General features: G+C 40.9%; 2 protein-coding genes across 3 annotated transcripts; both read right to left on the bottom strand.

Moving 5' to 3' along the window:
* Positions 1–77: 77 nt before the first annotated feature.
* Positions 78–11529, bottom strand: LOC114565086 (E3 ubiquitin-protein ligase HECTD3-like). Its single transcript, XM_028592920.1, is given in 21 exon segments — positions 78–299; positions 563–634; positions 747–828; positions 980–1054; positions 1745–1874; positions 2023–2229; positions 2519–2608; positions 2719–2832; positions 2928–3096; positions 3191–3243; positions 3404–3586; positions 4100–4181; positions 5489–5543; positions 5546–5653; positions 5788–5870; positions 6387–6500; positions 6929–7050; positions 8911–9046; positions 9155–9408; positions 10061–10522; positions 11363–11529. Coding segments are annotated over 20 exon segments (2568 nt in total). The 5' UTR covers positions 10415–10522; positions 11363–11529; the 3' UTR covers positions 78–214.
* Positions 11530–12335: 806 nt separating this feature from the next.
* LOC114565075 (E3 ubiquitin-protein ligase HECTD3) lies at positions 12336–22247 on the bottom strand. 2 transcript variants are annotated; one of them, XM_028592912.1, is made up of 20 exons: positions 22160–22247; positions 21339–21800; positions 20506–20753; positions 20260–20395; positions 19799–19920; positions 19247–19360; positions 18648–18730; positions 18347–18512; positions 17029–17110; positions 16329–16511; positions 16116–16168; positions 15853–16021; positions 15644–15757; positions 15445–15534; positions 14949–15155; positions 14671–14800; positions 14058–14132; positions 13825–13906; positions 13648–13719; positions 12336–12553 (listed from the first exon to the last, which is right to left on the bottom strand). In XM_028592912.1, exons 2-20 carry the CDS (start codon positions 21690–21692, stop codon positions 12469–12471), a joined length of 2565 nt encoding a protein of 854 aa, XP_028448713.1. In that variant the 5' UTR covers positions 21693–21800; positions 22160–22247; the 3' UTR covers positions 12336–12468. The 2 variants fall into 2 exon arrangements, with proteins under 2 accessions (XP_028448713.1, XP_028448712.1); XM_028592911.1 differs by having other exon boundaries at positions 20506–20759.
* Between the last annotated feature and the right edge of the window lie 253 nt (positions 22248–22500).

The raw sequence follows: 22500 nt of genomic DNA on the forward strand, positions 1-22500 counted from the left end.
TGCCACAACTATAAAAAACAAATTTAAACACATTGATTAATTTAATGTTTCATTGACAAAAAAGTAAATAAGACATATCCATGTTTACATTTCGTTCTTTATTATATAAAGGGAGGATTAATTGGCAGTTGTAGATATGGTGATTACAATGGCAAGATTTCTCTGCATTCAACAATGATTTGTAGATAGTTTGTTCAGGGAAACGGCAAAGAGATCACTCTTCCCAGGGGCTCATGTCGGTGTCGATGGCCACACAGTTGTAAGCAGCATAACGCAGCTTCTCCTCACAAACCTTTGCACTGCAGGACAGAACGAACAAGAGGAGAGGAAATGATGGGAGGCAATAAATACAACATGGCTTACAATAAAAAGCAGTTTTTACAAAAAGTTCATAACAGCTCAGAGCATCATATGATTATAAGTGTAGAATTATGAAAGCAACTGGTATTTAACGTGTGTCTTGCTATAGCACTACAAGTGTAATCAGGCAATGCATACAGTACATTTTAACACAATTGTATAGTAACAGATTCTGCATGTACAAAACAGAATGTTAGTATACCTTGGGTAGTTGGGCAAATAAAGAGTGCTGGAACATGTGGAGGACTGTGGAAGTGAATCGGTCGTTTCAGAGCTAAATCAGGAAACAGAAAAAATAATAGTCATGTTCCATTATAAGTTTTCTAAATTAGCTATTTTGATATCAATATGTACATTTTCTGTTTAAGGGATGAACTTGCACTCACCCTCGTTTGTCAGGAAAGACGTAGATAGGCGCAGGTAGACGACTTCTACCAGTTATAAACCTCAGAAACCTGCTGCGATCCTCTGAAAACAAAATTCAAAATTGTTGTTAATTTTCAACACAACCAATACACCAAAACACTTGCCTGACTTCAAACGACGCAGTGCATATGCCATGTTGTAAAAGACATTCACTACGATAGACATACTGTTGACAGATAAACAGCGAACTGACCATTGGTGAAGTTCGTCAGTGCTTCCCATAAGTATTGCACTCTAACATCACTTTGTTCCAGGTCCTCATAGCGTGCTGGTGGGGAGATAGAAACAACATTGATGCATTCAAATGATGTAGACTCCTTACTACAATATTTCAATCAAACACCTACGGGGATTTTCCCTCACTTAATTTACAGTTTGGCAGCTAATTCTGGTTTATAACAACTTGGGTCTTATTAACTTTACTTTTTGGTTAAACCTCCAAATGAAGGGACTTGGATAATCTGAATACATTTTTTTCCTGTTTGACTTTGTTGTAACATTATCACGTGTTCTCAGATTTTAGCAATTACAATGTTATTGATTGATACTGATTGAAACAATGGCCACAACAAAAATAACACTTTAATCGCAATAAACCAGAATTATTATTATTATTATTATAATTTATTGTTTTTGTGAGCATGTTAGGAGCATGCTAATGTTTAGCAGGTGCGCTGTAATGTTTACCACTTGTAGCATGTTAGCATGCTAGATTTGCTAATTAGCATGAAACACAAAGTACAACTGAGGCTGATGGGAATTTCATTAGTTTTGCAGGTATGTTTACAAACCAAAGTATTGGACAAAGTGACATTTTGACCTGATAATGGCGCTAGATTTAAAGTTTAAAGGATTATCATCATCATCAGCTAGCATGACTAAAAACACCTCTTCAACCAGTACAGAAAATGTGTTTACTGTCAAAGACGCTGAGATAAATTCTAAGCTGGACACTCACTGAGTCGTTTCAGGGCCTCCACAGTGATCTCAGGGTCTCCACACACTTTCTTCTCTACTTCCTGCCAGGTGAGCAGGTCCAGCGCCGCCTGAGGAACCACCTTTAGCAGCCCCGCCTGCATGGCTGCAATCTGCAATACACATACAGACAATGAGCCACATGCACACACTTGAACAATTTAGCAGCTCTATACACACACCATAATCACTGGATGAGTTTATACTGAAGAATAAAAGCTAACCACACTTGTAGTAGCAATGTTAGAAAGGCAGTCCCACCTGCTGCCTGCTCTCCTCTAGCCGAGCCTTCTGCACCAGCCGCACAAACTCGCTGCGGTCCTCGTAACGAACGGCCACGTTACTGCCGCCGGGGATGAGCTCCACCATCTGGCCGTCGCTCAGCAGGCTGGTGTACACCAGCTCGTCACCAAACCTGAACTCATACGTCTCCTGGTCCATGTTCTCTATGGCCTCCAGCAGGTTCACCTGAACACACACTGAACATTTTACTTGAGGCAATGACTAGGAAAATAAAGATAAGTGGCCACACCAGATCATTAAAGTAAATTAATAAAGTAAATTGAAATCTGTGCAGCCGATTAGGAACTAAGTAGAAACGCAAATAATATAAAGTTTTATATAAAATATTGAGAATGACAATTCTTTTAACAAAGATATTTTAGATTCAAAGTGCTGTACATGTATGAAACTCAGTCTGCAGAGCCTTACATTTACATTAGATGGTAAGTTAGTGTAATAATTTGAATATCCTCACCAGCACAGAGTCTACAGCTGGGAAATCTTTACTCCAGCTGACAGCCTCCCCAGTCAGCTGCTTCCACACCAGCCCGGGCAGAGCCAAGACCTGCAGGGTTGGACACAGACGAAGACAAAAATCAAGTCTCTACATCCACCCATTCTTACTTTATAGTGATGTTAACAATGTCCAGTTGGTGGAGAGTGAGCATCACTCACCAAGAAGTCTTTTCCTCTGAGAGCAGCTCCCATGAGCTGACCTATCCACTCATACTTGTGGAACTCTTTACAGGACGGATTGGGGACGTAGTAGTCTCTGGCCTCTAAGGAGCCCTGAGAGACCAGCAGGTAAAGAAAAAGCCACAACCAATGAGAACACTGTCCAGTCAAATCGTTACTGCGTGCAGGCAGTGCTGGTGAGTGAATACCTGGTTGGAAGTACGGCTGAAGAATGGCAGCGGCATGGGACACTCAGCTGAGCTGGGGCAGAGCTCCTCAGACATGTCAGCCAGGCTGTCCCGAAATCCACCGCCCTGGTCAATGATTCCCTCTGCAACGAACTTACATTCCCACCACTGGTCATACCGAGCGGGCCATCTGACAAACCAAGAGGAAAGATGGTACGTTTAGATTTTAATGCTATTAAGTTTCAGTCATATTCTGACAGAGATGCAAGCCTTAAAATCCAAACCTATAATCCAAAGTCTTATCAAATTTGTCCGATGGCTTGAGGCCTTCATACACCTGCAATGACAAAATGAAAATCATAAAGCAACAGTGAACTGCTGCCGATGAAAACTGACTCATGTTTCTCCAGAGCAGAATCCCCAAATGCTCCTTTTTGTATAAATACATCTTATCACACAGAAGGAAGAGGTGTCACCACTCAGAAAGTCTTTTATACCTGATTGAACACAGCGTTCTTGCAGCTGGCGTCCAGAGAGGGGTTGTCTCTGTGCTCCATGGCCAGACGTCTGTTGATGTAGAGTCGGGGCATGAAGTTTGGCTTATTGGTCTCCGAGTCCTTCAGGCACTGTGTGATGAGGGCTGAGCGGCGTTTGGACAGCAGCAGGAACTGCTTTATGCTCTAGAGGGCGCCAACACAAAAGTAAATAGATTGAGAGACAGACAGACAGACAGACAGTTTATTAGACACATGACGAAGGGAAATCAACTAGTGTGGGTGGGAAATTATTAAATATTAGTGAGAAATTTCTTTGTCTAGCATTTAATCCAAAATTAATACATACACTATAGAACATGTTGCTTGCACCGGTTTTTGTCTTTTCTTACATGATTGTTTCTTTATTGTGTTCACTGCAGCACTGAAGAAATGCAATGTGGCTTCACTCTATACCAAACATATATAAATTCTACCGTGATTGCAACATTTTGTGTTTTGAAAGGTTCTCAATGAAACTTCTATTTTTGATCTCTGAGCCCTATTCAAAACACTGTTTAACTGCCATTTAGTAAAAGCCACCCAGGGTGTTACTGTTTTGTATTTTGACTATAAATCTGGTAAGAACAACAGTTTGGGGTTTATTGCTGCTTATTCAGTATCAGTCTTGTTTATTTTAAAAGCTTCACGATGACTCACTTTGATCTGGTTGAAGGTGCCCAGACTATAGTCCCAGGCCGGTACCAAGTGTGGGAGCACACTGTCCAGGAGACAGATGAACCTGCAGAGAGTGAGACAGAAGAAAAGAACCAACACAAACACTGAGAAATGCGTTATGCTTACAAGCAATAAGGACAATCAGAGCACTGCATCTGACTTGTATTTCTGAGATTGAAATAACTTTGGAGTTGGAATTTTTTTAACTTTTTGAACATGAACTGGACTTCAGTCCATTAAAAAGCACCACAATGGGGTGATACATATTTAAAGGGATATTTCACCGATTTAGCATTAAGCTTTGCATCAGTAGAAACACGGTAGTATTTTTGAATGACCGTGCTTCCCTCCCTCATGTCCCCCTGAGACGAGAGATCTCTGTATAGTGGGTCTGGAAAAATCTTCCTCTGGTCAAGATTTTTTGACCAGAGGCAATGGTCTACAGCCAGTAGTAGGAGCTACTTCTGCATGTTTTCAACCCGCCCATAGGGGGTTGGACTGTCGTCTTTCTCCGAGTATTGCCGAAGCAAAACAAGCGTCAGCTATCTTGGATCTTTGCTAAACTTTCTCAGCAGAAAACTTTTACAACAATTATGTGCATTCAAACTATCGCACATGCGTACCACCGGGATACATTTGGTACAGATTGGAGAATATGCAGGACACTTTATTACAGACGGAATACTCAACACACTACGCGAGCTTGGCCCGCCTGCTATGGAGACCAGTGGTGTTGCTTGATGCCTCTGGCCGGTAAAGGGACATCATCAGCGGGGAACGTTGAACGAGTGTGCCGGTGGAAAGCTAACGCTAGCCGGCCACCTGTTCCTTTAATCCTGCTTGCAAGGGTCTGCTCATTAGACAACAAATTGGACTACATCCAACTTCAACAAAACTCCCAATGCAAGTTCAGAGACTGCTGTGTTTTTGTTGTTGTGGAAACATGGCTGAACAACAGTGTACCAGACTATCCAGCTACCAGGCCTGCTGCTCTGTCACCGGGTAAGACTAGTGGAGGTGGGCTGTGTTAACACGGACTGCCTGGTGCAGAAATGGGGTGCTTGTATCCAACTAACTGCTGGTGGAGTTTGTGACTGTTAAATGCCAACCATTCTACATTCCACGCAAATTTACGGCTGTGTTTATACTCTGTGTTTACAGCCCACCAAGCTCTAATGCCAGTATGTGTTAGCTGAACTTTACGGAGCCTATAATGTGTGTGCACTAAATGTTTAAAAATGTTTTTTCACATTTCTACTACATAAGTGACCCAATTTAAAGATATATTCATCTTTCCAATGGTGAAATATCCCTTTAACTTCATGATATTTACTATGACTGGAAGAACCCTGGCAGAAAGATGAATGTTACCTCTGGATGATTAGTGCTCTGCGGTACAGGACGCCTGGCGTGTTGCCCTGCAGACGGGGTAGCGCACCAGGTTAGAGGACAAGAAAACATCAGCGTTCAGACCCAGGTCTCTTTCACATGACGACTTGATCTTCAAGCCTCGGATCCGGACGTCTATCCCCTCATCTGTAGAGCCAAAAACATTGTCATCACTTTAGCAGCTTTTGCAGCTACGGAACCACACAGAGTCAATTGAAGTGTTTAAAATGGCAGAAAATATATCTGGCTAAATAAACACAGAAACATGTAAAAAGCCTTACCTCTACATTCCTCAATCCGAACCTCAATCACAGGCAGGTGAGACGTCATATCCTCCAGCACACATACTTCTCCAATCAGGTTGCTAGAGGCAAAAAAGAGCAGAGGTGCTCATAGCAACTGTAGTCAAACAGACTATGAAATACGTTAATTCCTGGTATTTATCAACTTGCTACTGATTTATTGGCTCGACGTGACAGGCACATATGTTTCAAAATTACAAATTACTCTAAAAATAGCCTAATCTTTTATTTTGCTGCTTTTAAGAAGAGAAAATACTGATTCTTCAGCAGAGCATCACATTATTACATCACATTATTAACAGGGCTAGAACAATATATGAATATTATAGTAGATATTGATTATGATAATTCATTTAATGCACAAAATAATATCAAAAGATGGTTAATTATCGTAGGATTTCCCCGACTGCAGACAATGTGTGGGTAATTTTCATAATAAAAACACACACAATATTGTCTCACAATGGCTTTGTTTATAAAGCTAGTGGTATTAGCTTTCATTCTGCAATCAGAATCATATCTTTAAAATCGAAAGACTTTGTGAAATATGTTAACAAAATCCAATTTAAAAGGCTCACTCGTCTATGGTGACATCACTCAGCTTCTTCAGGTTGTCTCCCTCTCCTCCAAACACTGTGATTCGCTTGGGCATGTAGTTGTCGTCTGTAGAGTCCACCGTCAATATCAGCTTACTGGAGAGCAAAGGGAAGCATGCTATACACAATAAGGACATGTCCACATACGGTCAAGATCAAAGTTCATATGAGAGGAGCATGAAATAAATTATGGAAGTAAGATTTGGGTGTGGTGTCACTAAGAAACTAAACAAAAGTTAGGTTAGATCTTTAGAGAAAGAACTGAGATTGATTAGAATCAATAGCAAAAAAAAAAAAAACATTCCTTTGTGTTGTAAAATGATAATAACACGTCAACAGACTGTACAGTGCATTTCAGATTAGATTGTGTCTGCCCACAGAGTCAGATCCTAATTTAGAATATAATCAAAATATCCCAAATACAAGTTGAAATATGTAGATGATTTCAAGAAATAACTAAAATGTTAAATACAGCATTCCAATGAATAACGTTGGAACACTTGGTTGCTTAGCAGCTTCCTTACTTGACCACAGTGCCTCTCTTCATGTGTAGGCGGATCCATCGTTTATCATCCTTGCCGTCACTCTCCCAGAAAGTTTCAACATCGCCGTCTGTCAGACGGCTCACCACTCCGCTGGGATCCTCCTGTCAGAAAATATCAAAGTAATTTAATGCGTAAAACTATCCTCTGACTGACGTAATTACAAGTTTTAACAGGGACTCAATGTAACAATCATTATGTGTAGATCTGTGAAATATGTGATATCTTCAAGGTAAAAAAAAACAGAAGATAAACAGACTGAATGCTTGCTTGCCTTTAATACTCATACCACTTTATTTTTTTAAGATTATTTTTGGGGCTTTTCCGCCTTTAATTGATAGGACAGCTAGGTGAGAGAGAGGGGTAAGACATGCAGGAAATCATCACAGGTCGGATTCGAACCCTGGACCTCTATCTATCCATCCATTCATCTCTATATCTATAGTGTGCGCCTGCTCTACCCACTGAGCCAACCCGGCTACCCAATTTCATTCTAATAGCTTTGTCTTTACTCAAAAATCTACACAGCTGTAGATTTCAAATTTCCATATCACTAACTAAAACCCTGTATTTGAAAGGATTGACTGTCTAGACTGTTTGGAGGAAGAAAAACAAAACCAGACTAGGTCAAAACCTAGTATGTGCCTGGGCCATGTATGGTTAATGTGATTAAACAAATATATATTTGTTTAAAGAATACATTCTGAACAGGATTAATTCATTAATTGATTGATTTATATTTTAAATACAATTAAATGTTGTTTCTAGAACAGCAACAGTAAAGTTAAGAACAGCAAAATCCTGGGTGACCAGATAGCTCAGTTGGTAGAGCGGGCGCCCATATATAGAGATTTTGGTCCCAGGTTCGACTCCGACCTGCGGCCCTTTGCTGCATGTCAATCCCCCGCTCTCTCCCCTTTCATGTCTTCATCTGTCCTATCAAAAATAAAGGCTGAAAGTGCCCAAAAAATAATCTTAAACCAGCAAAATCCCTATATAATCTCAATAATGTCTCCCTGTATTTCATTTAAAATGTCAGTCAAATAAATTATATTCCTGACATCAAAATACTAAGGAAAGAATAAAGAACAAAACAATTGGAAAAAAAACATAATAATTTTCTATTAAACTTTTTATGTAAAATCAATGAATTACACATTAGCAATCAAAATAGGTGTGCTGTATGAGACCAATTTGGTATAATTTGTAATACTTTTTTTTTTTTTTTTACTTACAGCTGCTTGTTAGCACAAAGGTATTAAAAATAACATTGGTTTGTGTCAAGTAAAGAGTAATTTATTGATGTAAAAGTCAGCCTCCAGTGGTTAAAGTCTGGCTGTAACCACCATAGAGGACTGTTAGTGCCTTTTCATTTCGAAAGAGCAACAGCCAATGGGGAACGACCAACACTCACTCTTACCAATGGTTCAACGCCATCACTCACTCTGACTGCGCTCCTTTTCCTACAGCCGGGGCACAATCCGAGCGAGAAGTGCTGACGAGCGGCGAGAGTGGAGCATATCTCTTAAATGGAGGGGAAAACATTTGCCGGCGGGAGGAAGAGTCCCCATAAACAAAGCAAGGATCTGTCAGAGTGATCAAGGTTTAATGTGTCATTAATCTTTGACGAGATAACGATGCCACAGAGAAAACAAAATACAAGCAATCTTGTTAAGCATATTTTATGGTATTAGATCATTCAGTTGTAATAGCCCTGTTGTGTTTGTGTCAGCAATTTGCCCGAGGTTGGTGTATACCACTTTTACCACTTGAATTGTGCGGTGCATTTGGCGTATGCGACGGCTGATATGCCTTTTAAATGGTGTGCAGACTCTGCCTTCTCTGTGCACCGTCGGCGTATGCTGGCGTGGTAATGGTGCGGAGTGACAGACTGTCGTGTTTATTGGGCAGCTGCTCTGCGGTCCAGCCAGAAATACAGAAATACCTGAGCGCAATTGACTCACCGAACATGAAGAAACATCAATGCTGGTCACGCACTGCTTCAAACTCCCCAGGATCTCATCCTCTTTCTCTATGTGGTCATAGAAGTAGTGCACCAAGTCCTCGTCACATTCATATACCCAGGTGGGGGGAACATACCTTGAAGATTTGAGGAAACAACAGCTTAAATTGACAATCTGCTGCGCTCTTAACACAACCCAAAAAAAGTCTTGACTCTCTAATCTGATTAATAACAAAAATGCTCACCTTAGCTTCTGGACGGCAGCATCATCACACTCAGCGATTTTGGGTTTGGAGCCGATGTAAAGCGCGTTCTCCACACCCACCACCTGCTCCCACCTGTTGCAGGGCTTGTGGTCGTAGCCGAAGAGCTGCTGTTGTCTGCTGATGGTCTCTGGTGATTCCACCGGCACCAGCCTGTCGCCTCCCTCTGTGTGTTTACACACCAGGATCCAGCCTTCCTCCAACTCCTGGCCCAGACGGTGCTCCTCCAGCTGCTCCTGGACACAGACATGGATCGTTATGTCAACATGCGTTTTCCCACCACATTTAAAATCTTTTAACATTAACATTAGCAAGCTAGCTCTTTAAAAAGAAAAGAGAATGAGTCTGAATCAGTTGCATTTGAACCTGCTCATATTTGTAATGTTACAAACTTGTCTTGCATTTTGATTTTCAAGTGTTCAGAATGTCCATCCATACATTCAGCTATTATCTATACTGACAAATCTGTACTGCTTAAAAAAAGATAGAAAAGTCCATGACATTTTGTACAATTTAAAAATAGTTTTGCCTTAACTATTGCAGGCTGGGCACCCATATAGCTCAATTGGTAAAGCAGGCGTCTCTAGGCATATAGAGGTTTACTCCTCAACGCAGCGGGCCAGGGTTCAACTCTGACCTGCGGCCATTTGCTGCATGTCTTTCCCCCTCTCTCTCTCCCCTTTCCTTTCTTCAGCGGTCCTGTCAATAAACAAATAACCCTTGTCGTTCATACTAGACACCCATTGGTTCGAAGAGTAAATTAATGTAATGTAGTGCATTTAGTAAAGTAGAGTTATGCCAGGTCTTACAGCAGAATTGGACAGGTTGAATTAGTTTAATGGATCTGGTTCAGTGACTGTAACCTGACACAGGGAGACATAAGCTTACCTTATTGATTTTGACCCACAGGCCCTGGCTGTTGCAGTATTCCTCCCCTGTTGTCCGGATACATGTCCCTTTCTTTGGTTCAATGTTGTACTTGCATAATTTCTTAATGTGTAGAGTCTGGTGTGGACTCTCAAAGACGGAGACGAGCGTCTTCCCCACAGTGGATCCTGCTGTAGATGCTCCGGTGGACCCGGAGGAGGTGGACGATGAATCCTTGCAGATTTTGTAGCACACCTCGTTGGGGACATAACACAGACACTCCGGCAACGGCTCGCTCCTCTTGAAACATTCAATGCACCTGTTCAGGAAGCGGATCCTGCCGAGCAGCAGGTGAGGGTTGTCGCCCAGAGACATGATGATGATGATGGAGGTGACAGTCAGCAGCTCAGCAGTAAGGGGCGTCAGCTGGCATTACACCACTGTCCTGCCTTTGTTTTCCTGCCTGGTTCCGCGGGGATGCACCTGTCAAAACAAAGCAAACAAAACCGAATATTCTTGAGAAACCAAATCCTGTGATATAAATCGATTCCCAACTGTCTTTTATCTAAAAGAAAACAAATCTATTAGCAATCAAAGTCCGCTGACACACAGTAAGACACATATTGGTTCCTTCTAAACCAGGGATCTTCAACTTTTTAGCAGGGAACCTCTAACAATATTGTTTAAAATGCAAGCCTATAAGGGCGTGTCGGGCGGCCCAAGCCCAACATGGCCTACCTTTTTACGGTGCACACAATTCTAAGCTATTAAAATAATTATTATTAACTTATACAGTCTATATTTCATAAACCATGTTTTAAAGTTAAACATACGTGGAAGGAACAGCGAATCCTGAACTGTATCTGCGGATGGCTACCCTACCTATAGGCCAGTAAGCCGATCATCAGTTGTGTAGCTAGCTACTTTAAATGTTGTTTTGTTTTTTTTACGAATATACCGATTTGACTTGTGCTAATAATGTTGTATTCATATTAATGTAAATTTTCAGACATATTTTAATTTGTAAAAAAGAAAAACTGCAGTAACTCTGAGGACCCTCTCGGGGTCGCTGGCCCCCTGTTGAAGACCTACTGTATACTCTATAATATATAAATGAATAACAGATAAATAAGTGAGTCAGCTAACATTAGCAAGCTAGCTAGCTAGGTGTCAGGTACCTTAAATTAGTGTATCCTGGGACGTTTACTATAACGCTAGCTGTTATCCACAAAACCATGTTATTTTTTATCATAAGTTCAGGAAATAAAATGTTAACGTGTTAGCTAAATGCCAAAGTTATGTGTAGAATCAATAATAACGTACCATTACTGCAGATTAGTATTTTGTGTGGACCGTATAACACATATGCGTGTGGCCGTCTTGGGTGGACTGGACTCTTCGCATTAATGACAACGCGGAAGCGCATAAAGACTTTTGCATTGGACTTTTGCATAATGGTGCGTTCCAGTTTGTTTTTTTCTTTGGTGCGTTCCAGTTGAACTGGGAAGTCGGAATTTCCGACTCCCCAGGTTCCCAGTCGAAAATGTCAACCGTTTCCTTGTATTTCAAAATAAAGGTCTTACCACTGAATTCATTAATCCTTCATTCTATATATTTAAAAAGGTATATTGTTGTTGTATTATCTGACATGTTTACAAACAATTATCAAATTCAGCCGTAATGCACAGGACAGCTGCATTTTACCCAGTAGAAAATCAATGTAATGTTAGCGTAAAGATAATGTAAAGAATCTGAGCCAGCCAGTGTAGAAGAACTGAAGCAGGGTGAAAACGGGACGTTCATGTCCAGTTTGGGATTCTTGTATCCTTAGTCAGGGTTCAAAATTGTCGATCAATCACACAGAAGAAATAGGTCTGGCTATGCGGAGCTACACAGAAGGCAAAATAAGAGTAAACTGCTAAAGTAACTACCTGCACAGTTAAAAATAAAAAAAGTACTCAGATCTTTTACATAAGTAAAAGTAGCAATACCAAAGTGTAGAAATACAATTAAAAGTCCTGCATTCAATTTCAAAAGTAAAAGTACAAAAGAATAAGTATCCAAATATACTTAAACTACCAATAGTTAAAGTACTCTCATTATGCAAAAGGGCTCATTTCAGAATAGTGTAGGCCTATATTATATTATACTATTTGAAAATAATTATTGTGCTGATAGAACATTATCCATGAAGAAACTTTGCCAACATTTTCATTGCCACAATTTGTAAAAAATAAAAAATAAATCAATCCATTTAATGTTTCTTTCAAGAAATAATAACTAACCCAAAGCCATGTCCGTGTTTCCATCTTTATTATATACAGCAAGGATTAAGAGGCAGTTGTGTAGATATGGTTATTAACATGGCAAGTTTTCTCTCCATTCAACCGTGATTTGTAAAGTGTTTGTTCAGGAAAACAGCAAAGAGATCACTCTTCCCAGGGGCTCATGTCGGTGTCAATGGCCACACAGTTGTAAGCAGCATAACGCAGCTTCTCCTCACAAACCTTTGCACTGCAGGACAGAACGAACAAGAGGAGAGGAAATGATGGGAGGCAATAAATACAACATGGCTGTCAATGAAAAGAAGTTTTAAAGGGACGGTTAACTCTCAAATCAAAAACACATACTTTTCCTCTTATCTGTAATGCTATGACCTGCTCCAAAACTCAACAGCAAGAAAATCCAGAAACCATGACCCGGTAACTCAAGATAATCCACAGACCTTGTTGTGAGCAACTGTTTTCTTTCTACCAAACTACACCCGCCAAATGTAGCAAGCGTACTCATGGAGTAGGACTCGTCCTCCTCAGCAGAGCTGTAACTGAAGCTAACAGACACTGCTAACTCACTTGAGCTAGCTAGCGCTAAAGCTCAGTGGAGGGGGATGGCATTATTGTTCACATATCGCGTCATGAGCACAAGTCTTTCCATAAGTACGCCTAAGCAGCAATATCCGGGCCGGAAAATTGAAGCCAATGTGGAAGTGCCTTAAACTTGCATTCTTTCTAATGGCAACTTGATTTATTACCCGAGTAAACAGTTCTGAATGAGTTTATAGTCTCAATCAATAGTTTCAAGTCTTCCATAATACAGCATGATGTTTATTTAGTAAATGATGGTCCCATTTAGAGTAGAATAGACGATAAAGCAAGGTACAGGATAGTCACTTAGCAATGTTGTCCATGGCACTGTGTTCATTAAAAAAACAGTGAACTTGTTTTGGGGTGTTGTCCATATTTTTGCCTTAAACTTTGACCCTCTCAGTGTATGTTTTCAGGCACTAAGAGCACCATAAGCCGAGTACCATCTAGTTACAATATATTGGAGAGAAGGCAGACATCTCTACGGTCGATATCTCCAACAATGTGCAACTCACACCAAAACAATCTAGACTGATGAATAGCACTACAGGTAAGAGGAACAATATGTATTTTTGATTTTAGGGTGAACTGTCCCTTTAGGAAAGGTTCATAAGAGGTCAGGATATTTACCTTGTCTTGCTATAGCACCATGAAACAAGTGCAATCAGGCAATGCATACAGTACATTTTAAACACAAGTAACAGATTCTGCATGTACTTTGTACAAAACAGAAGGTTAGTATACCTTGGGTAGTTGGGTAAATAAAGAGTGCTGGAACATGTGGAGGACTGTGGAAGTGCATCGGTCGTTTCAGAGCTAAAGCAGGAAACAGAAAAAATTAACAGCATCATGTTCCATTATAAGTTTTCTATCAAACTGTAACTTTTCTGTAATTTTTTTTAGGGATGAACTTGCACTCACCCTTGTTTGTCAGGAAAGACATAGATAGGCGCAGGTAGACGACTTCTACCAGTTACAAACCTCAGAAACCTGCTGCGATCCTCTGAAAACAAAATTCAAAATTGTTGTTAATTTTCAACACAACCAATACACCAAAACACTTGCCTGACTTCAAACGACGCAGTGCATATGCCATGTTGTAAAAGACATTCACTACGATAGACATACTGTTGACAGATAAACAGCGAACTGACCATTGGTGAAGTTCGTCAGTGCTTCCCATAAGTATTGCACTCTAACATCACTTTGTTCCAGGTCCTCATAGCGTGCTGGTGGGGAGATAGAAACAACATTGATGCATTCAAATGATGTAGACTCCTTACTACAATATTTCAATCAATCACCTACGGGGATTTTCCCTCACTTAATTTACAGCTTGGCTTAGCAATTACAATGTTATTTTAACTGACTGAAACAATGGCCAAAACAATGAAAATAAGACGTCGTAATAAATCCAGAATTATTCTAACTTGTTTTTGTGAGCATGTTAGCATGCTAATGCTTAGCAGATGAACAGGTGAACTGTAATGTTTATCATGTGTAGTATGTTAGCATGCTAGATTTGCTATTAGCAATTAACACAGTAGTACAACTGAGACTGATGGGAATTTCATTAGTTTTGCAGGTATGTTTACAAACCAAAGTATTGGACAAAGTGACATTTTGACCTGATAATGGCGCTAGATTTAAAGTTTAAAGGATTATCATCATCATCAGCTAGCATGACTAAAAAACACCTCTTCAACCAGTACAGAAAATGTGTTTACTGTCAAAGTCGCTGAGATAAATTCTAAGCTGGACACTCACTGAGTCGTTTCAGGGCCTCCACAGTGATCTCAGGGTCTCCACACACTTTCTTCTCTACTTCCTGCCAGGTGAGCAGATCCAGCACCGCCTGAGGAACCACCTTTAGCAGCCCCGCCTGCATGGCTGCAATCTGCAATACACATACAGACAATGAGCCACATGCACACACTTGAACAATTTAGCAGCTCTATACACACACCATAATCACTGGATGAGTTTATACTGAAGAATAAAAGCTAACCACACTTGTAGTAGCAATGTTAGAAAGGCAGTCCCACCTGCTGCCTGCTCTCCTCTAGCCGAGCCTTCTGCACCAGCCGCACAAACTCGCTGCGGTCCTCGTAACGAACGGCCACGTTACTGCCGCCGGGGATGAGCTCCACCATCTGGCCGTCGCTCAGCAGGCTGGTGTACACCAGCTCGTCACCAAACCTGAACTCATACGTCTCCTGGTCCATGTTCTCTATGGCCTCCAGCAGGTTCACCTGAACACACACTGAACATTTTACTTGAGGCAATGACTAGGAAAATAAAGATAAGTGGCCACACCAGATCAGTAAAGTAAATTAGTAAAGTAAATTGAAATCTGTGCAGCCGATTAGGAACTAAGTAGAAATGCAAATAATATAAAGTTTTATGTAAAATATTGAGAATGACAATTCTTTTAACAAAGATATTTTAGATTCAAAGTGCTGTACATGTATGAAACTCAGTCTGCAGAGCCTTACATTTACATTAGATGGTAAGTTAGTGTAATAATTTGAATATCCTCACCAGCACAGAGTCTACAGCTGGGAAATCTTTACTCCAGCTGACAGCCTCCCCAGTCAGCTGCTTCCACACCAGCCCGGGCAGAGCCAAGACCTGCAGGGTTGGACAGAAGAAGCCAGAAAATCAAGTCTCTACATCCACCCATTCTTACTTTATAGTGATGTTAACAATGTCCAGTTGGTGGAGAGTGAGCATCACTCACCAAGAAGTCTTTTCCTCTGAGAGCAGCTCCCATGAGCTGACCTATCCACTCATACTTGTGGAACTCTTTACAGGACGGATTGGGGACGTAGTAGTCTCTGGCCTCTAAGGAGCCCTGAGAGACCAGCAGGTAAAGAAAAAGCCACAACCAATGAGAACACTGTCCAGTCAAATCGTTACTGCGTGCAGGCAGTGCTGGTGAGTGATTACCTGGTTGGAAGTACGGCTGAAGAATGGCAGCGGCATGGGACACTCAGCTGAGCTGGGGCAGAGCTCCTCAGACATGTCGGCCAGGCTGTCCCGAAATCCACCGCCCTGGTCAATGATTCCCTCTGCAATGAACTTACATTCCCACCACTGGTCATACCGAGCGGGCCATCTGACAAACCAAGAGGAAAGATGGTACGTTTAGATTTTAATGCTATTAAGTTTCAGTCATATTCTGACAGAGATGCAAGCCTTAAAATCCAAACCTATAATCCAAAGTCTTCTCAAATTTGTCCGATGGCTTGAGGCCTTCATACACCTGCAATGACAAAATGAAAATCATAAAGCAACAGTGAACTGCTGCTGATGAAAACTGACTCATGTTTCTCCAGAGCAGAATCCCCAAATGCTCCTTTTTGTATAAATACATCTTATCACACAGAAGGAAGAGGTGTCACCACTCAGAAAGTCTTTTATACCTGATTGAACACAGCGTTCTTGCAACTGGCGTCCAGAGAGGGGTTGTCTCTGTGCTCCATGGCCAGACGTCTGTTGATGTAGAGTCGGGGCATGAAGTTTGGCTTATTGGTCTCCGAGTCCTTCAGGCACTGTGTGATGAGGGCTGAGCGGCGTTTGGACAGCAGCAGGAACTGCTTTATGCTCTAGAGGGCGCCAACACAAAAGTAAATAGATTGAGAGACAGACAGACAGACAGACAGACAGTTTATTAGACACATGACGAAGGGAAATCAACTAGTGTGGGTGGGAAAGTATTAAATAATAGTGAGAAATTTCTTTGTCTAGCATTTAATCCAAAACTAATACATACACTATAGAACATGTTGCTTGCACCGGTTTTTGTCTTTTCTTACATGATTGTTTCTTTATTGTGTTCACTGCAGCACTGAAGAAATGCAATGTGGCTTCACTCTATACCAAACATATATAAATTCTACCGTGATTGCAACATTTTGTGTTTTGAAAGGTTCTCAATGAAACTTCTATTTTTGATCTCTGAGCCCTATTCAAAACACTGTTTAACTGCCATTTAGTAAAAGCCACCCAGGGTGTTACTGTTTTGTATTTTGACTATAAATCTGGTAAGAACAACAGTTTGGGGTTTATTGCTGCTTATTCAGTATCAGTCTTGTTAATTTTAAAAGCTTCACGATGACTCACTTTGATCTGGTTGAAGGTGCCCAGACTATAGTCCCAGGCCGGTACCAAGTGTGGGAGCACACTGTCCAGGAGACAGATGAACCTGCAGAGAGTGAGACAGAAGAAAAGAACCAACACAAACACTGAGAAATGCGTTATGCTTACAAGCAATAAGGACAATCAGAGCACTGCATCTGACTTGTATTTCTGAGATTGAAATAACTTTGGAGTTGGAATTTTTTTAACTTTTTGAACATGAACTGGACTTCAGTCCATTAAAAAGCACCACAATGGGGTGATACATATTTAAAGGGATACTTCACCGATTTAGCATTAAGCTTTGTATCAGTAGAAACACGGTAGTATTTTCTTCCTCTGGTCAAGATTTTTTGACCAGAGGCAATGGTCTACAGCCAGTAGTAGGAGCTACTTCTGCATGTTTTCAACCCGCCCATAGGGGGTTGGACTGTCGTCTTTCTCCGAGTATTGCCGAAGCAAAACAAGCGTCAGCTATCTTGGATCTTTGCTAAACTTTCTCAGCAGAAAACTTTTACAACAATTATGTGCATTCAAACTATCGCACATGCGTACCACCGGGATACATTTGGTACAGATTGGAGAATATGCAGGACACTTTATTACAGACGGAATACTCAACACACTACGCGAGCTTGGCCCGCCTGCTATGGAGACCAGTGGTGTTGCTTGATGCCTCTGGCCGGTAAAGGGACATCATCAGCGGGGAACGTTGAACGAGTGTGCCGGTGGAAAGCTAACGCTAGCCGGCCACCTGTTCCTTTAATCCTGCTTGCAAGGGTCTGCTCATTAGACAACAAATTGGACTACATCCAACTTCAACAAAACTCCCAATGCAAGTTCAGAGACTGCTGTGTTTTTGTTGTTGTGGAAACATGGCTGAACAACAGTGTACCAGACTATCCAGCTACCAGGCCTGCTGCTCTGTCACCGGGTAAGACTAGTGGAGGTGGGCTGTGTTAACACGGACTGCCTGGTGCAGAAATGGGGTGCTTGTATCCAACTAACTGCTGGTGGAGTTTGTGACTGTTAAATGCCAACCATTCTACATTCCACGCAAATTTACGGCTGTGTTTATACTCTGTGTTTACAGCCCACCAAGCTCTAATGCCAGTATGTGTTAGCTGAACTTTACGGAGCCTATAATGTGTGTGCACTAAATGTTTAAAAATGTTTTTTCACATTTCTACTACATAAGTGACCCAATTTAAAGATATATTCATCTTTCCAATGGTGAAATATCCCTTTAACTTCATGATATTTACTATGACTGGAAGAACCCTGGCAGAAAGATGAATGTTACCTCTGGATGATTAGTGCTCTGCGGTACAGGACGTCTGGCGTGTTGCCCTGCAGACGGGGGTAGCGCACCAGGTTAGAGGACAAGAAAACATCAGCGTTCAGACCCAGGTCTCTTTCACATGACGACTTGATCTTCAAGCCTCGGATCCGGACGTCTATCCCCTCATCTGTAGAGCCAAAAACATTGTCATCACTTTAGCAGCTTTTGCAGCTACGGAACCACACAGAGTCAATTGAAGTGTTTAAAATGGCAGAAAATATATCTGGCTAAATAAACACAGAAACATGTAAAAAAGCCTTACCTCTACATTCCTCAATCCGAACCTCAATCACAGGCAGGTGAGACGTCATATCCTCCAGCACACATACTTCTCCAATCAGGTTGCTAGAGGCAAAAAAGAGCAGAGGTGCTCATAGCAACTGTAGTCAAACAGACTATGAAATACGTTAATTCCTGGTATTTATCAACTTGCTACTGATTTATTGGCTCGACGTGACAGGCACATATGTTTCAAAATTACAAATTACTCTAAAAATAGCCTAATCTTTTATTTTGCTGCTTTTAAGAAGAGAAAATACTGATTCTTCAGCAGAGCATCACATTATTACATCACATTATTAACAGGGCTAGAACAATATATGAATATTATAGTAGATATTGATTATGATAATTCATTTAATGCACAAAATAATATCAAAAGATGGTTAATTATCGTAGGATTTCCCCGACTGCAGACAATGTGTGGGTCATCTTCATAATAAAAACACACACAATATTGTCTCACAATGGCTTTGTTTATAAAGCTAGTGGTATTAGCTTTCATTCTGCAATCAGAATCATATCTTTAAAATCGAAAGACTTTGTGAAATATGTTAACAAAATCCAATTTAAAAGGCTCACTCGTCTATGGTGACATCACTCAGCTTCTTCAGGTTGTCTCCCTCTCCTCCAAACACTGTGATTCGCTTGGGCATGTAGTTGTCGTCTGTAGAGTCCACCGTCAATATCAGCTTACTGGAGAGCAAAGGGAAGCATGCTATACACAATAAGGACATGTCCACATACGGTCAAGATCAAAGTTCATATGAGAGGAGCATGAAATAATACGTCATGGATGTAACACCATAAATTATTCCCATTTTAATACAAATGTAGGTGGTATCACTAAGTAACTAAACAAAAGTTAGATCCAACATGTGTCTTTAGAGAAAGAACTGAGACTGTGTGAATGTAATCTGGTCTATTGTCAGCTCAGTTCAGCATCCTGTCAAAAACTGCCCACAGTCAGTTCCTAATGTAGAATATAATCAAAATATCCCAAATACAAGTTGCAATAAGTAGATGACATCAATAAATGACTAATACAAATATTAAAAAGTACAGTAAGTAAGTTCAGGGTTTGCATTACAATGAATAACGTTGGAACACTTTGTTGCTTAGCAGCTTCCTTACTTGACCACAGTGCCTCTCTTCATATGTAGGCGGATCCAGTGTTGTCCCTGCATGCCGTCACTCTCCCAGAAAGTTTCAACATCGCCGTCTGTCAGACAGCTCGCACCTCCGCTGGGATCCTCCTGTCAGCAAATAAATATATATAAGTAAGTAAGTTATTTTATATGTAAAACAATTCACTGACTGACTTGTAATTACAAGTTTTAACAGGGACTCAATGCAACAATCATTATGTGTATATCTGTGAAATATGTGATATCTTCAAGGTAAAAAAAAACAGAAGATAAACAGATTGAATGCTTGCCTTTAATACTCATACCACTCTATTCTAATAGCTTTGTCTTTACTAGAAGATCTACACAGCTGCAGATTTCAAATATCCATATCACTAACTAAAACCCTGTATTTCTTTTGATGAGGAAAAACAAAGAAATACAAATACCTGAGTGCATGTGACTCACCGAAGATGAAGAAACATCGATGCTGGTCACGCACTGCTTTACACTTCCCAGGTTTTCATCCTCTTTCCCTATGTGGTCATAGAAGTAGTGCACCAAGTCCTCGTCACATTCATATACCCAGGTGGGGGGAACATACCTTGAAGATTTGAGGAGACAACAGCTTAATTTGACAATCTGCTGCGCTCTTAACACAACCCCCAAAAAAAGTCTTGACTCTCTAATCTGATTAATAACAAAAATGCTCACCTTAGCTTCTGGACGGCAGCATCATCACACTCAGCGATTTTGGGTTTGGAGCCGATGTAAAGCGCGTTCTCCACACCCACCACCTGCTCCCACCTGTTGCAGGGCTTGTGGTCGTAGCCGAAGAGCTGCTGTTGTCTGCTGATGGTCTCTGGTGATTCCACCGGCACCAGCCTGTCGCCTCCCTCTGTGTGTTTACACACCAGGATCCAGCCTTCCTCCAACTCCTGGCCCAGACGGTGCTCCTCCAGCTGCTCCTGGACACAGACATGGATCGTTATGTCAACATGCGTTTTCCCATCACATTTAAAATATTCAAAACTGAATTAACGGATAATAATACCATCCTAGTTTAAGAGGGACAAGTAGGGTTGTCCTTGAGCAAGACACTAAACCCAACTGCTCCTGATCAGGCCAGCATCTTGCATGGTAGCTCTGCCACTGCAATGTCAAACTGCAACTTTCATATATTTTTGCAACAGTGTGACACTGAAAATCTGCTTTACGGGCTTATTTGGTGCAAAAAGTGAAAAAAAAATAATGTGTAGACAAAAGAGAATGAGAGAATCTGAATCAGTTGCATTTGAAGCTGATCATATTTGTCACGTTACCAACGTAGTCCTGCATTTTTATTTTTTTAAGTGTTCCGATTATCTATCCATCCTTCCAGCTATTGTCTATAACAACATATATTTCAGAGGAGACTCCAACGAAAGGAGACTGTTGAAGAAACCTGTGCAATTATGCCAGGTCTTACTGCAGAATTGGACAGGTTGCAGAAGTTTAATGGATCTGGTTCAGTGACTGTAACCTGACACAGGGAGACATAAGCTTACCTTATTGATTTTGACCCACAGGCCCTGGCTGTTGCAGTATTCCTCCCCTGTTGTCCGGATACATGTCCCTTTCTTTGGTTCAATGTTGTACTTGCATAATTTCTTAATGTGTGGAGTCTGGTGTGGACTCTCAAAGACGGAGACGAGCGTCTTCCCCACAGTGGATCCTGCTGTAGATGCTCCGGTGGACCCGGAGGAGGTGGACGATGAATCCTTGCAGATTTTGTAGCACACCTCGTTGGGGACATAACACAGACACTCCGGCAACGGCTCGCTCCTCTTGAAACATTCAATGCACCTGTTCAGGAAGCGGATCCTGCCGAGCAGCAGGTGAGGGTTGTCGCCCAGAGACATGATGATGATGATGGAGGTGACAGTCAGCAGCTCAGCAGTAAGGGGCGTCAGCTGGCATTACACCACTGTCCTGCCTTTGTTTTCCTGCCTGGTTCCGCGGGGATGCACCTGTCAAAACAAAGCAAACAAAACCGAATATTCTTGAGAAACAGTGCATTCAATAAACAGCAGCCAAATCCTGTGATGTTCAGTTCCCTTTAATTTGAGTCTAAAAGATAACAAGTCGCTGACAGAGTAAAAAAAAAAATTGATCGGCTCCTTCTACCATAACGAGTGAGTAAGTAAGCTAACATTAGCAAGCTAACGTAACGTTAGCTAAATTAGGTGTTAGGTAAATTAGTGTATCCTGGGACGTTTACGATAGCTGGTATCCACAGAACCACGTTCATTTTAATCAGAAGATAAGGAAATACATGTTTTTAATGAGATAAAAGGCAGAGTGATGTCTACAATCAGTATAAACGTACCCTTACTGCCGAGTAGTATTTTAAATGTGAAACTCGTCTATCGGTGTGGACTTCATCTGACAACGCGGAAGCGCATAAGAGACTTTTGACCCTCTCCAACTTCCGTCGTTTGTATTTCAAAATAAAGGTCTCACCACCGAATTAATGAATGTTTTAATATTGTGGTATCACATAGATAAATATACGTATATATATATATATATGTATATATATACATATATATATATATACATATATATATATATATATATATATATTTTTATATATATATATATATATATATATATATATATATATATATGTTTTTACACAACTGTCCTGTGCATCAACATCAATGTGTC

Source organism: Perca flavescens, chromosome 12 (genome assembly GCF_004354835.1).
Source record: "Perca flavescens isolate YP-PL-M2 chromosome 12, PFLA_1.0, whole genome shotgun sequence".
In the NCBI taxonomy this organism is placed as follows: Eukaryota; Metazoa; Chordata; class Actinopteri; order Perciformes; family Percidae; genus Perca; species Perca flavescens.